Raw genomic sequence first — 16,191 nt, 5'->3', positions numbered from 1 at the left:
ATGCGACAGCAGGGGTGAGTTCTCTTTATGTGGGGGTGCATGCGTGCATGGGCGCTCGTGTGTGTGTGTGTGTGTGTGTGTGTGTGTGTGTGTGTGTGTGTGTGTGTGTGTGTGTGTGTCTCTGCGTATGCGCATGCGCATAGGGTGTTGGAGCTTCCCAGGAGACGGCAGCTGAGCGTGTTCGCGCGCGCGTGGCCTACGCCGATCGCCTTTGCGCGCGGCCGGTGCTGTCTCCTGGGAAGCATAGTCAGCAAGAAAAGATCTCCTGGCGGACACAGCGCTGACGCGCTGTTAAACGCCAGGAGACCTAAAAATGGGGAGCAGGATGGAGGTTGACCATGATTTTACGAGACTCCCTTTTAGGGCTGCTTCGAGTACTCTGGTTAATACCGGAGCCCAGAGTTCCTGGGTATGGGTGTAAATATCTAGCAGTGCACCATCCGGCCCCGGGGCTTTACCAGATTTCGACGAAGTCAGGGCCTCAATTACTTCCTCTAGGCTAAAAGTTAAATCAATTGGATATGGGGAGGTATTTGTACTTGGAATTGAATCACCAACAGTTGCTGAGAATATTTTTGAAAAAATGTGATACCCATCCGTCTGCATTGATTGCTACCTCTAAACTTGGTCCATTATTCCCATCCTTCAAGAAGGGTGAGTTAGGAGAGACAGTGGTGGGAAGGCATACAGGAGTCCTCAGTTCCACTACAGACACAAGGCATCTCCGAGCAAGATCTTCTTTGAAACCTCCAGCTCCCAAAATCTCTGACATTGCTGAAAGACGGCCTATGTACCTCGGGGTGCAACTGGCATTTGTGATCTGCAAGGCACCTGCAGCTGCGTTTGTCCACCCTGGTGTTTAAAGATCCCGCCAGAAGTCTTGCCACCGGAGGAATCCCATGGTATTCTAGCCACTTACAGATGCACAGAGCCTCTCTAAACAGGAACCCACACAGTCCTGCTTGTTGTCTTACCGTGGCTGTGATGTTGTTCTTGAGCACCTGACCCAGCCTACCTTTGATGGTGGGTAGGAAGGCCTCCAACACCAAGCAAATCCTCCTCAAAAATTGATGTGGATGTTGGCACCACTGTGGGCAACAGGGTACACTCACGCACATACTTTGGCAATGTCCCAAGTTGAAACCCTTCTGGTCCAAAGTCTTGGAATCTGTCAACACCATATTTCACACTGATATACCCAAATTGCCGAGCTACATACTATTAGACCTTCCCAATCCCCTTACATAGCAGCAGTGATCACACAGAGGCAGAGCGATCACTCTATTGCTGGGAGCAGCAAAACAAATATCTTACTCGCTAGGTGGGGAACGTACGCTGTGCCAACACACCGAGACTGGTTACATAAGGTCTGGGACATATTGGCCATGGAAAAGTTGACCGCAATAGCCACACAGCAACTGCCTCGCTTTGATCAAATATGGCATCCATGCATACAGTATTCGTCAGGAGCATTTTGAGAATTGCCATGCCCTCAATATTGGAGAATCCTGCGTAAGGACACCAATATCAGCTGTGGACCCATAAGGAACAGAGTTAAGAACGGAGGAACGCCTTGAATTTTAACTCTACTCCCACGTCCGCCTCTCCCCCTTTTTTTCTTTCTTCTTGGGTCCGACCTCTTTTTCACTCTCCTTGTTCTCTTCTCATTGTTATTAAAGGACACTCAATGCCTGCTAGAAGTTCCATCACTGTCGACCTGCGGATGTATGCGGTTTGTTATGTAGTGGTTTAAAAATTAATAAAAGATTTCAATCCAAATATGTATGTGGATTTGAATCTCCTCAGTTGACCAGAGGCCTCTGATCTCCACTTCTCCAAGATGCCCTCCCCAACCCAGCAGTGATGCATCCATGATAATATAGTCAGCTCTGGCTGCAGTAAGGAGAGAAGTCTGCCACTGACCCAATCACGGTCCAGTACCCACCACTGCAGATCTTTTGCAGTCTCTTGAAAATTCTTGATGCAGTCCCAATGATTTTTCTAATGATGTGCCCACTGGGATTTTAGGCCCCACTGCAGAGCCCATATGTGCCATTAGGCAGGAGTTATCAGCAGGAAACAGGAGGCCAACTATCCCAGCCACCTCAGAGATCCAGGACAGAGGCTAAAACATTGGAATCATTGCCCAAATGACTATTTTTCACCATTACTTAAAAAGGAAAGGCCCAAAACTGTCCATTTAGAGAATGGCTTAGATGAAAGAGTGTCTGAGAAGGAGTCGGGTTTGACTTTGGCTTGCTGATAATTAACCCCAATGATATTAGGAGGTTTGTAATCGCCTGGAGCCAGGTTACAACTTCCTGGGGCGACTTGCCTTCAACAGCCAGTGGCTAAGGTGATAATGCTTGGGGCCTAGCAAGAAACACAGGTAGTATCTGTGAACCTGAAGGTTGGGGAAGTGAAAAATGTGCTGCAGGCCCAAAACCACCATCCAGTCTCCAGGGTCTAGGGCAGACAGGACATGGGTTATCTTGAGGATCTTGAATTTGTCTGTCCGCAGAAAGGCGTTGAGAGGGTAAAGATCTAAAATAGGAGAAGGGACTCTGTCCTTCAGCACAAGGAAACAGAGTGAGTAACACTCATTTCCTACTTTGAAGGCCGGAAATGTTCTAATCTTTGAGAACCTCAAACTCTGCCACAAAAGGGCTAAAAGGCCTTTTGTGCCGGGGAATGGGTCAGGCGCAAATGGGCAGGAGAACCTCAACTATAGCCACAGAGAGAAGGAAATTGAAGGGGAATTTGGCTTGTGGGAGCAGGAAGGCTCAAGGAATGTGCTGTAGCTCTGCTCTCTTTTAAAAGCTGTAATGCAAAGTCTGCTTTATCCCTAATAAAGTGAAATCTGTGAAAAGACATTCCCATTAAAGATACCTGGTTATCCCCAAAGTCGTGTCAAGACCTGAACAAATCATGAATTTGGCTTAGTCACGACCATCCTGAATAGCCTAGAGTAAAGGGTGCCCAAAGATCATTTGGAACTGTAGATAAAACCTGAGCCACCATGTCCCAAGGGAATGGGAGTAAAGGCCAAAGAAAAAGCTGGCATTTACAGATCTCAAAGCAAGGCTCATTTAGGAAAATAATTCTTGCCAAACAGCTCTATTCATTTGGACTCATGATGAGGAGTGGTACAAAGGCATTGGGATGAACCCTGCTGGTGGACGCTAAGGCCCCTTATACAAGTGGTCATCATATTTAGGAACACATTTGCCCCAGTCATCGTAGTTATCATTTTCAAAATCTGTGGCAAATATACTATATAAATCCTGGGTCCTCCCATCAGATAAGGGCAAGGTATCAGAATCTAGATGGCTTGCAAAAAGTAGGCGTAGCTTCGGTCGAGGTAGATTAATTTTGGAGTCAAACAGCACAATAGGCTCTATATCCGCATTTGGTGTTGATGCAAGTGGGGGCCAGAGCACTGGATGACACTGAAGCCAAAGCAAACACCGGAGTCTGTGCAGAACTCAAAACGGGTCCAAGAGGCTGGTGCTGGGGGTGAACCCTCCGGTTTGAGCCCTACTGGAGGCCCCTGTGGTTCCTTGGGGCTGGAAGGTGCGCCAGAGGAAGCCAGTAAAGTGCCACAAATCTGCAGCATAGCATCCCCAAAGGCATCTATCTACTAGATGTGAAGTTGCAGGCGGACCGGGAAACTCTAAGTACGTTGGGGCTCGATTCTGAATCGGGATTAAAAGTGCAGGAGAGTAGGATCTGCTTCTTATAGTTACCCCCACTTTTTGTTGATGTTTCACTGTTTTTCGACTTTAGTCTGGCTGGGGCCCTGCTATCCAGGACCCCTGCCTAGCTGCTTCCTCCTTAAAATGATTGCATGTACTTTAGGTACACCACAGATTGGATTCTGGGGTACCCTTATAAGTCCCTAGTATATGGTATCCTATATACCCAGGGCATAGGTACCCCAGAGGCCTCCTAGGGGCTGCAGCATGTATTATGACACCCCTGAGAGACCATGCAAAATGACAACAGGGTCTGCTACAGCAGCCTGTGTAAGGTCGTAGACAGATGTTAGCATACCTGGACCTGCGTCATGTCCAGATTGCAATGCTTAAAGAGACTCATTTAGACCCCGGGTGCAACCCCTGGTTTGCTTGCAAATGGGCGGACCAAAGTTTGTTCTAATCCTACTGCACGTATTCAAGGGGAACAGCGATCTTCATAAAGAAAAACACTCCATACATCGTAAGAGGTACATCCTTTGACAGACTGGGAAGATATTGCATCATGTGGGGGGGGTTGGGCACTAACTCAATTACACTAGCAAGCTGTTAAGGGCCTAATGTGGATGACCCAGACTTTATTCCACGTTATGGGAGAAAATACTAGAGATCGGATCTACACACATAATCTGTGGAGAGGACTTCAATACAACATTAAACCCAAGGTATGACAGGACTAATCCACTTCTGCACCACTACACCAAAGCGTAAAAACTATTGAAAGGAGTGATAACTGACAATGGTCTATTGGATACATGGAGACATGTACACAATGGGAAGAAGGAAGGTACACACTTCTCAGCAGCTCACTCACTATGGGCCAGGCTGGATTTTTGGGTGGTGCCTAGGGGCGTAGGGCCATGGATCAATGCTGTGGAGCATCTAGCGAAAACGTACTCATATCATGCATACGTCCGGCTGAGGCTATCCCACCTAACGATTAATGCAAATCATAGGAACTGGAGACTCCTGCCACTGGCGCTGCTGGGCACAGTATTCCAAACAGAACTTGGCCAGGAAATTTCAGATTTCTTCGAGCAAATATAGGCTTAGTCACACGCACGGACACAGTATGGGAGGCTTTTAAAGTCACAATTCACGGATTCTGCATTGCCAAAAGTTCAGGTGTCTTCCAAAATATTAGCCAAACATTACAGAAATTAGAGACCGAACTGAAGCAGTTAGAAAAGGAAATTATTGAAGACACAAACGGAAAGCTCCAATTTGAATTAAGGGGCAAACTTTCAGAGTATAAAAAACAGCTGACAGAGAGGCTCACTTCTGGGGAAAATATTTTACGGCACGTAAATATGGAGAGGGGAAACGACCGGGCAAGGCATTAGCAGAAGAGATCCGTAAGCCTCCCTTCTCTAATTATGTGCTGGAGGCCAGACCCAGAAGGGAAGATATATAAAGATAGTACAGACATACTCCAAATATTTGTGGCACACTATGCCAATTTATACACCACCAGACGGCAACACCCTCGGAATCTAGATAGGTGTTTGAATGATGAGGCCCTAGGTTAGTTGGGGAATTCTCAAAGAGAGTTCTTTACCGCTCCATTAGAAGATGAGATTCGGGTCGAAATAATGCAGAGGAAATCTGGCAAGGCACCGGGCTCGGATGGCCTCCTGGTAGATGTTTATAAAATTTACATAGATCAACTTGCACCCTTATTAAAGACAGTCTATGAAGTAGCCCAAGAAACTGTCACTCTTCCTCGGTCTATGAGAGAGGAGCTTATAGCCTTGCTCTTTAAACCTGGGAAACCTCCGGATCTATGTGATTCGTACAGACCACTCTTCCTAATCAATAATGATGCAAAAATCCTTTCCAAATTATTGTCAAATAGACTCCGCCTACTGATAGAAAAACTGGTCCTACTGGATCAAACAGGTTTCATCCCTGGATGAGCAACATCCCACAATCTACACTCTTTTCTCCATCATGCAGAATGTAGACCAAGACCTAGCGCTCGTGACAGTCTTTCTAGATGTCACAAAAGCCTTTGATTCAGTGATTTGATTCTATTTATTGATTCTATTTATTGAGGATATTACAATGTAAGGGGCCTCCCAGAGGGGTTCTGGTCATGGTACACTTCCCCATTGGCCACAGTCTTGGTCAATGGACAGACATTGCCATCTTTTTCTATTATTAGGGGCACGAGAGATGGCTGCCCTCTCTCCCTATTACTTTTTGCACAATCTATCGAACCCTTAGCAGCCAAGTTGCGACAACATCACCAGTAAAAAGCATTAAGATGCCAAGGGCAACCAATACTCATCTCCCTCTATGCGGATGATATTACCCTGTATCTCAGAGACCCACAACAAAATCTTACCCCCATAATGCGGGAGTTTATTGTCTTTGGCGAACTTTCAGGAATTCATATTAATTGGGGAAAGTCGGTGATATTCCCGCTTATAGCGACTGCAGCACCGGTTTCCCTCGACTTTCCCCATAGAGTGTTATTACTCAGTGGTCAAGTACCTGGGGATATGGGTCACGTCGGACCGAGCAGAACTCACGAGACTTAAATATGGGAGAGCACTGGAGGCTATCACAGGCCATGTTACACAGTGAATTTCACTGCCTTTATCTCTGGCTGGACAGACTTCCCTTATAAAAATGATGATCCTCCCCAAATTACTATAACTTTTCATGAATATATCTTACTATCCCGGGTGAGCAATTCATTCCGACTCTGCGCACAGAATTGCTCAGATTGACATAAGGAGGCAAACAAGCGAGGCTAAAATGGGAAACAATCACTAGACCCTATCCCCAGGGGGGATTTGAAGTCCCAGACCTGGAATTGTATTATGTTTGTGCCCAAGCTCACTATGGGCATTACTGGTTCCACTCACCCAAATGTATGCCACAAGTAGCTGTGGAACTATGGCTAAACGAAAGGGGATGATGGACGGACTGTTGAACATTGTAAGCACTCACCCCCAGTCAACTGAACTGGGTTTAATCCATCATCATTCTTTAGCTCACTCTGGCACCCCAGTTCAGACATGGCCATATGCAAATCAGTCTGACCCTGTGCCTCATGGGAACAGTCCAGCCCGAACTGCCAAGCCATGTCTTCCCCGGACCGGAAACAAGCATCCTGGGACCGGTTTCTGGATAATCAGCCGCCAGCAGCCAGGCTAGCTTGAATCCAGTGGCAAAGTGAGCAGGGGACCCACGTCTGGGCATACACTGCCAACTTAGGGCAAACAAAGAAAAACCAAAGGGGATGTTGGACGGAGTGTTGAACATTGCAAGCGCTCACCCAAAGTCAACTTATCTGGGTTCAATCCATCATCATTCTTTAGCTCACTCCGCCACCCCAGTTCAGACATGGCCATATGCCAATCAATCTGACCCTGTGCCTCATGGGAACAGTCCAGCCCGAACAATGGCTGTCTGACCCAATTCTATTGACGGGGGCCCTACAGGATGTTTCTAGGCCCGGGGAAAAAGACCCAACTACGGTCACATGTTCCGTAAAAGCTTGGCATTACATAGCTGAACTATTACAAGCTCTAGTGATATATTCACCCCTACTCCCGGTCCCGATAACGAATATACAAGTAATCCAAGAGGGAGGATTTTTAAAAAGTCATGCAAAAGACAGATATTAATTGCTGGGGAGATCTATATCAGGATGGTAAATTCCACACACTAGAGCAGTTTTTTATTAACCAGATACCCACCCCTATGGAAATATTCCTATGTGTTAGATTGAGATAAGGCATCAAAGAGGTTACGCCTTCCTATCCACTAGAACCACAAACGTTACCACAGCTCCACTTACTGCTGCAATCTGAGACAGCTACCCATATAGTCTCCTCTTTATATCATACTATACACACCACTGAGGTGCTAGACTAATGCCCCGTTGGAGGAAGCTGGGATAGAGACCTTGGTATTGAGATATCAGATAAGCAATGGGAGTATTGCTGCTCACAAATGGAAAAGGTGTTCTCTAGTAATTGCTTTCGCATCATAAACTTTCAATTTCTTCAGCGTATTTATTACACACCTGTCAAACTGCACAAATATAAGCTCAGAGATAATGACAGATGCGGAATGGAGGGTGAAGATTTCTTACACTTGGCTTGGAGCTGCAAAAATTAATGAGTATTAGCAGCAACTTTTATAGCTCTGGCACAGATGACATGGTTGACGCTAATAGCATCCCCGATGGTGGCTCTTTTGGAATACACTGAAAATATTGGCACTGGGCATAGAAAGTATGTGGCATTTGGTTTATTACTCGCCAAGTGCAGAGTGGCATGCAGATGGGGACGTGGCAGAGCTCCTAAGTTTAAGGAATGGATCAAGGATTTATTGTTCTGGCAGGAGCAGATACTTAACTACGCAGAACTACTCCCGCCCAACTCTCTGCCAAAGGATGTATGGGACCCGCTCAAAATATGTGGAACTAACAGACAAACAGGCACCAGGATGTAAAAAAAAAAAAAAAAGGGGTAAACTCTAGAATTAGACCCCAAGACGACCCCACTCTGGAGTTCCACATAGGATTAAGATTGAAGTTCCCTGCGGGATTAGACAAGAGCAATTGTGTAAACTCTGAATATCTCTCTCTCTCTCTCTCTCTCTCTCTCTCTCTCTTCCTCTCCCTCCCTCCATCCATCTCTCCCTCCATCCATCCATCTCAGCTCTGATGTAGACTGGGAGGCAATTTCACACTTAAGGAGTGATGTAATGCTCTATAGTCAAAATGTTAAAACAAATAAAAAAACAGAACATTTTTTAAAAGAAGGATTTCACACTCAGTTGACCTTAGAAGTGTTGGCTTAGTAAATCTACATGTGAAATGAGCATTTTGCACTTACCACAACCTGAGAACAGCTGGGCTCTTCATCATCACTATCAACCAGGTCAATGAAATCCAGGACAGGTCGCGAAACTGCCTCCTAAAAAAAACACCAACAACCAAATCTCAGTACCAACTAACACGCATGTTATCAACATAGTAAAATGTATGCACCAGACTCTGCCTCCTAATAAAAACACCAACAACGAAATCTCAGTACCCACTAACACGCATGTTAACATAGTAAAATGTATGCACCAGAGCCTAGAAACATTGAACAAGACTCTCCTGGCAGAAGTTTGTGGATGAGCACAAATATCAAAAGCGTGAACTTGATAAATAATGTTATGTCCAAAGACCAAAAAAATGAGCAAATGCACATTTTTGTAGATTTTAGAAGGTGGGGTTTCTAATGAAACAACATTTTGTTGGACAAAGTTCATAAGAAAAAGGAGCAATTCAAGATTCCTAGCAATGCAAGTATGAACAAAAGGTGAAACATCTGATACAAAGAATAAGTAATAAATGTAGGTGTTAGTGGCAGCTTTGCTTCTCTCAGTTTCTAAAATATATCAATACTTTGAAATATATTGAAGATGTTTTAATTACAAGAAACCAGGATGGGTGAGTTGTCCAATAAATACACAGGAAGAGATATTCAAACAAAGCAGAAATAAGTAGCATAGCTCGGAAGACACCACGGTGCCAGTATTCAAATTTTACTATACAAACAAAAACCTACCCTCAAATGACTGCTCGGTTAATTAAGATAGCTTGGCCATGGCAGACATTTAATTGTAGAATAGGGGAACTTAATTTATTGTGATCACCAATAAGCTTTTAGGGTAGTGTGATGGACTTGCTACTCACTTGGAAAGTAATAGTTGTAATGCACTAAATGATAATGCCTAATATACGACTTAATTGCCATCCTAAATTCCTCATATAATGGCAGTATCAGTGAAATACTGGTAATAAAGTTAAAAGTGGACAAAGATGGACCGCAAGCTAACTTAATAGACTCCACTCTGATGAGGAATGTGGCTCACTTGGAGAGACAACCTCTCTTGCTCAGTGGGACTACATTTGTACATCTCAATTGGATAATATTAGGACAACGAAAAGAAACCCCTATTAAGGACATCTCAGTCACAAGTGAGTAATTAAGATTACACAAATCCCACTTCCATGAGTATCTAAAGCTACAATATGAGCGTGATATCTATAATTTTGAAATGCCCCCTCTTCCAAAGTTCAGCATCCTCAAGGCCAAATTAGCAGTTGATTAGTTAAAGACCAAAGGAGTATACCAAGTGTACCAAATATTGATGTAAACGGGGCAGAACCTTCAAATTATCTGACCAGTTCTGCAAATGCTGAAAGGAGCAACAGTATTTACAAAATTATTTTGTCAGCCAGACCGTGGTCCCTCTCAGAAGAATCCATCGAAGCATTATTGTTTTTAAATTATAATCAACAGCACAATATCTGGCTAGATTTGGGCTGCTCAGAAGAATGTTGAATACATGGCCAAGATTAAACCCTAAAGAAATAAGCATACAAGTTCCATGGGTATAATTCATTAACAGATTATATATATATATTTCACAAATCCATCAAACGATAGAAGAATTCCGCACTCACAAAAAGTTTTTCTTCCCAAATTCCAGATTTTATTAGTCAAGATTTCAGCATGTAAGGGTACAACACCAACGCGTTTCGCAACCCACAGTTGCTTGTTCACGGTAAAATATGTATATATATATATATATATATATATATATATATATATATATATATATATAAGACCTTGAACATAAATAAATTGTCTCAATTATAAATGATCACAATTCACACAGGCCTTCTCATTGGTAACAATTACAATTGTATTCTCCACCAAGTATATACAAATTAATAAGTGATGATGGCAAAGTGCTCAAAGTGAATCTAATGTGAACATAAATACTCCATGATACATGCAGTGAATAGACCTGGCAGCATAAATACTATGTACACCAAGCTTTGGTGTAAACTTTCATTTTGTAATATAACTCACAAAACAAAGAATAAATGCCACAAAATGTCCATATATGTGCCGCGAAAACTCCATATTTGTGCTGCAAAATTTGCTAACCCATGCTGCAATATCCTGGGGGATGAGGGACTGTTTAGGTCTCGCCTACGCAGCGCACATGCGCTGATTAGGAAAAAGACCTATAGAAATCGCTTTGGCTTTTCAACCAAAAACGTGCACGCATTGCATTGATTTCAATAGCAATGAGTGCACGTTTGGCATTTCCCTTGCGGGAGCGAGCTTTGGCAACATAGGTTTGTTCGCTCTTGCAAGGGAATCGCTCTCCCGCACTCCCACCATTCCTCCCACTTGTTAGCCCAGTAGTTTCACTTTCGCTGCGGGCTGCGTATGCATCTTATTTATGTTAGTCTCCGTCTTGTCCATGTTATATTTGAACTTTATTCTCCTCTTTAATAAATATTGTTTTAATGTTGCATTTCTTTCTTTTCTCGTCTTTCCATCTTGTATCATTAGCGCTTTCACAGCTTTGGGTTACTCTTCCATGGTTACTGCTGCAACTGTGTGCGAGTGTCCTGGTTTGTTCAGTCATCCAGGGTCAGGACTAACCCACCTCAGTACTTGCGGTCTGTTTGGCCATTTTCGAACACAGTGCCAGCAGGGCGAGTCAGTCTCTTCCAGCTGTCATCGCCCATGTTCACTTTTGATTAAAGAGAAGCACCCTCTGTCCTAGCCTGTCTGTACACAGTGGATCATTGTATTGGCCAACGCCTGGGGCTAAAACGATGCGTCCCATGGCCAGAAAAGGGCCGCTATTCCACCATTGATAATTAACACCATGTTCAAGCAAGTCAGCGGTTTTCATGCCTTATCCTTCTGCCACCCTTTTCAGTGCATATACAAAAACACTGTGCCACTCTGCCCACTGCCATTGTTTTGTAGCATGATTTCAACAAGAACTTGTTTTTTTTAGCATTGGTTTTCTTATGATTTTTTTGTCATCCTCCAGCATATTTGGTGTTACTTTTTTGATTTTCACGATCTTTACTTTTTTCGTATTGATGGTACAGTGAGATGCAGGCCTTTCCTAGTTGTTTAGTTGCGATAGACCTCTCAAGGACGGTGCCCCGCTATAATCGGTTGGCTTGGTCCCTCGTTTGCTTGCTTATTTGAACCTCCACCAGCACAGCCTCTTGTCCTTTTTGTAGATGACTTGGTCTTTCTCTTTTCTCTCTTTAACTCGGGTCTTCTTTCTTGTTCTCACCCCTCTCTTCATTGCTTTTTCTCATTCTTTCTTACTTTCACTCACTCTCCCTCCAGCCCGTCCTCTCTCCCTCCCTACGGCGCGTCCTCTCTCTCTCCCTCCCTCCCTCTCTCTCTCTCTCCCTCCCTCCAGCCCGTCCTCTCTCTCTCTCCCTCCCTCCCTCCAGCCCGTCCTCTCTCTCTCTCTCCCTCCCTCCCTCCAGCCCGTCCTCTCTCTCTCTCCCTCCCTACGGCCCGTGTCCTCTCTCTCTCCCTCCCTACGGCCCGTCCTCTCTCTCTCTCTCTCTCTCTCTCTCTCTCTCTCTCTCTCTCTCTCTCTCTCCCTCCCTTCGGCCCGTCCTCTCTCTCTCTCTCTCTCTCCCTCCCTACGGCCCGTCCTCTCTCTCTCTCCCTCCCTACGGCCCGTCCTCTCTCTCTCTCTCTCTCTCTCTCTCCCTCTCCCTCCCTTCGGCCCGTCCTCTCTCTCTCTCTCTCTCTCTCTCCCTCCCTACGGCCCGTCCTCTCTCTCTCCCTCCCTACGGCCCGTCCTCTCTCTCTCTCTCTCTCTCTCTCTCTCCCTCTCCCTCCCTTCGGCCCGTCCTCTCTCTCTCTCTCTCTCTCTTCCTCTCCCTCTCTCTCCCTCTCTCTCCCTCCCTACGGCCCGTCCTCGCTCCCTACGGCCCGTCCTCTCTCCCTCTCTCTCCCTCCCTCCCTCCCTCCCTACGGCCCGTCCTCTCTCCCTCTCTCTCCACGGACTCGATAATTCTCGCTCCGGTGCCTTCTCGACTCACGGGTTCACACTCTGCGACTCTGGGCAATAGCTTGCTTAATCTCCACAACGGCCCCTCGCGGCGGGATGCCTGGCTTTCACCTTGAGGATACCCTGCCGGGGTTATCTCACAGGGGAATACCAGGACGGGTTCCCTAAGCAAGCGCCGGGAAACCCACTGCAGGTAGCTGTGCGCTATATAAGCTCAAATACATTTACATTTACATTTACGGCCCGTCCTCTCTCCCTCCCTCTCTCCCTCCCTCCAGCCCGTCCTCTCTCTCTCTCTCCCTCCCTACGGCCCGTCCTCTCTCCCTCTCTCTCTCCCTCCCTCCCTCCAGCCCGTCCTCTCTCTCTCTCTCTCTCTACGGCCCGTCCTCTCTCCCTCGCTCTCTCTCTCTCCCTCCCTACGGCCCGTCCTCTCTCCCTCTCTCTCTCTCTCTCTCCCTACAGCCCGTCCTCTCTCCCTCCCTCCCTCCATCCCTTCCTATCTCCCTCCTTTCCCCCTCCCTCTCTCACAACCTCTTTTACTCCCTCCGTCCCTTCCTTTCTCCCTCCATTTATCCCTTCCTTTCTCCCTCCATTTATCCCTTCTTCTGTCACTCCTTCCCACTCTCCCTCCCTCCCTCCCTCGTCCCTTCCTCTCTCCCTTCCTCCCTCGTCCCTTCCTCTCCCTCCCTCTCTTCTTCCCTCCCTCCATCCCTCGCTCTCCTTTCCTCCTTCCTTCCCTCCCTCCCTCCCCCTCGATCTGTCCCTACCTCTCTCCATTCCTTAGTCCCTTTCTCCCTCACTCCGTCCCTTTCTCCCTCACTCCGTCCCTTTCTCCCTCACTCCGTCCCTTTCTCCCTCACTCCGTCCCTTTCTCCCTCACTCCGTCCCTTTCTCCCTCACTCCGTCCCTTTCTCCCTCACTCCGTCCCTTTCTCCCTCACTCCGTCCCTTTCTCCCTCACTCCGTCCCTTTCTCCCTCACTCCGTCCCTTTCTCCCTCACTCCGTCCCTTTCTCCCTCACTCCGTCCCTTTCTCCCTCACTCCGTCCCTTTCTCCCTCACTCCGTCCCTTTCTCCCTCACTCCGTCCCTTTCTCCCTCACTCCGTCCCTTTCTCCCTCACTCCGTCCCTTTCTCCCTCACTTCTCGCTTCAAGCATTCATCTGCCTCGGTTCATGTGTTAAATATTTATAAGGTGAAAGCACGCACAAGATGCAGTAAAGTTGCATTAAAGTGTGCCTTCTCCATTGACTGAGGATTATAAAAGGTTTCCGCATGCCCTCTTCTCGTTTGATTTAACTGCAGTTGTTTGTTGAGGTATGCTGGTCCGGCGTTGTGGAGTGCTTTGTGGGTGAGGAACTTGAAGGTGATCCTCTTGTTGACAGGAAGCCAATGCAGGTCTCTCAGGTGGGCAGTGGTGTGGCTGTGGATGTCGAGGATGAGGCGCGTTGAGGCGTTCTGTACGCGTTGAAGTCTTTTCTGGAGTTTGCTGTGGTTCCCGCATAGAGGGCATTGCTGTAGGCCAGCCTGCTGCTGACTAGGGCCTGGGTGACCATCCTTCTGGTTCCAGTCGAAATCCATCTGTAGATCTTGAGAAGCATGTGGAGGGTGTTGAAGGAGGAGGAGATGTAGTTGACTTGCTGGGTCATTGAGAGTGATGAGTCCAGGATGAATCCCCCGTTGCGTGCGTGCTCGGTAGGAGTCAGTGCAGCTCCCAGCGTTGCCGGCCATCAGGAGTCGTCCCAGGCGGATGGGGTGGAGCAGAGGATGAAGACCTCAGTCTTGTCTGAGTTCAGTTTCAGGCAACTCTTCTTCATCCATTCAGTGGCAGCCTTGATTCCTTCATGGAGGTTGGTTTTGGCGGTGGCGGGGTCCTTGGTGATTGAGAGGATCAGCTGGGTGTCGTCGGCGTATGAGACGATGTTGAGGTTGTGCGACTGGAAGATGTTGGCTAGCGGTGCCATGCAGACGTTGAAGAGGGTTGGTCTGAGGGATGATCCTTGGGGCACGCCGCAGATCTTGGTGGCTTCGGATCGGAATGGAGGAAGGCGGACTCTCTGGGTTCTACCGGTGAGGAAGGAGGTGATCCGGCCTAGGGCTTTGTCGGGGATCCCCGTGTTGTGGGGGCGTGTGCATAGGGTGTGGTGGCAGACTGTGTCGAAGGCGGCCGAAAGGTCCAGGAGGATGAGGGCCATGGTTTCGCCGTTGTCCAGCAGGGTCCTGATGTCGTTGGTGGCGGCAATGAGGGCAGTTTTGGTGCTGTGGTTGCTGCAGAATCTGGATTAGGACGAGTCCAGGGTGTTGTTCTCCTCGAGGAAGTGGGTCAGTTGCCTGTTGACACTTTCGCTGGGAACGGGAGCAGGGAGATGGGCCGGAGGTTCTTGAGGTCCTTTGGGTCTGCCTTGGGTTTCTTGAGTAGGGCGTGGATCTCAGCGTGTTTCCAGCTCTCCGGGAAGGTGGCGGTCTAGAAGGAGCTGTTGAGGATCTTCCGGAGTTAGGGTGCGATGATGGAGCTTGCTTTGTTGAAGATGTGGGGGTAGGGGGTTGCTAAGATGCCATACATTTCAGACAAGTTGGTTCGTACCCTCCCAATCATTAACAGTTGGACATATGATGTTTATCAGGCAGCTGGCCTTTGCCTCAGGGTCGGGAAAATGTGCGACTGGTCAGGGTTTAACGTCCTTTACTATTGATAGGAAAACAAGTTCCATTGTCCATCGGGAGGTGCATTCTTTGGGGTGCAATAAACCAGGTTTAGTGCTGGACCTTTTGGTATCTACAATCTTTGGATACATGCACAGGGGTGGGGGGGGGGGGGGGGGGGGGAGAAGAGGAACAAGGAATGGAGAGGTTTGCGGTGGCAATAGAATGTCGTTCTTAAGATAACATCAAACATGGGCATGTCCACTTGATTATGGCCCTTAGCACACATACCAAGTCGGTCAGAAGGTTATACAGATACTTGTGGAAGTGCAGGTGAAACAGGGATGAACAACAGAACACAAAATGTTTGCAGTCGATCAAAATGGCTGCGGGCTATGTGAGCGTAGAAAAGGACCATCGGGCAAGATGGCGCAGGTAATGATCACGATTATCGGCCCAGGTTTCAAGGGTGGACTTGGAGGGTGGAGTTGACACCACAATGATTCAGCTGCAGCTGACAGAGCTCAGACATGGCTAGGTACGGCTAGTGCAGTGCAGCCCCTGTGTGACACTGAAGAGTGAAAGAAAAGAGTCAACAGTGAAATAAGGAAGTCATCCGTAGAGGGAAAGCTGCTTGCCTCAATAAGTGAATGTGGATGTTTGCAGACCCACTGAATTTGCTTTACTTAACTTAATTTCACGAATGGTGACGGCTGCATGTTTCCATCAAAATGCAGCAACCAGGCTGTGCTCATGTGGCATTTGTCTGCTTCTGTGGAGTATTTAGTTGCAGTGGGGCAAACTTACTTAGCAGCACCCCCCCGAGCACCATCGTGAGAGAGGGGGCTGTGAGTTGAGAATGTCAGCTGGGTTAAAGAACGCACTGCAAATAGCTTGCATTTTTGCGTGAAATGAATTGAACACT

At 47.1% G+C, this 16,191-nt stretch overlaps 1 protein-coding gene across 1 annotated transcript in view; it reads right to left on the bottom strand.

Moving 5' to 3' along the window:
* The window catches only part of ZNF451 (zinc finger protein 451), an 837,322-nt gene that overhangs the window by 783,438 nt on the left and 37,693 nt on the right, over positions 1-16,191 (bottom strand). Inside the window, exon 2 of the mRNA XM_086926452.1 lies at positions 8,612-8,692. Coding sequence (XP_086782578.1) covers positions 8,612-8,692 — 81 coding nt within the window. The remainder of the gene's footprint in view (positions 1-8,611; positions 8,693-16,191) is intronic.

This window comes from Lissotriton vulgaris, chromosome 6, assembly GCF_964263255.1.
Source record: "Lissotriton vulgaris chromosome 6, aLisVul1.2, whole genome shotgun sequence".
NCBI classification, from domain to species: Eukaryota; Metazoa; Chordata; class Amphibia; order Caudata; family Salamandridae; genus Lissotriton; species Lissotriton vulgaris.
The sequence above is the reverse complement of the archived record's forward strand: the minus strand, read 5'-3'. Positions and strand labels throughout refer to the sequence as shown.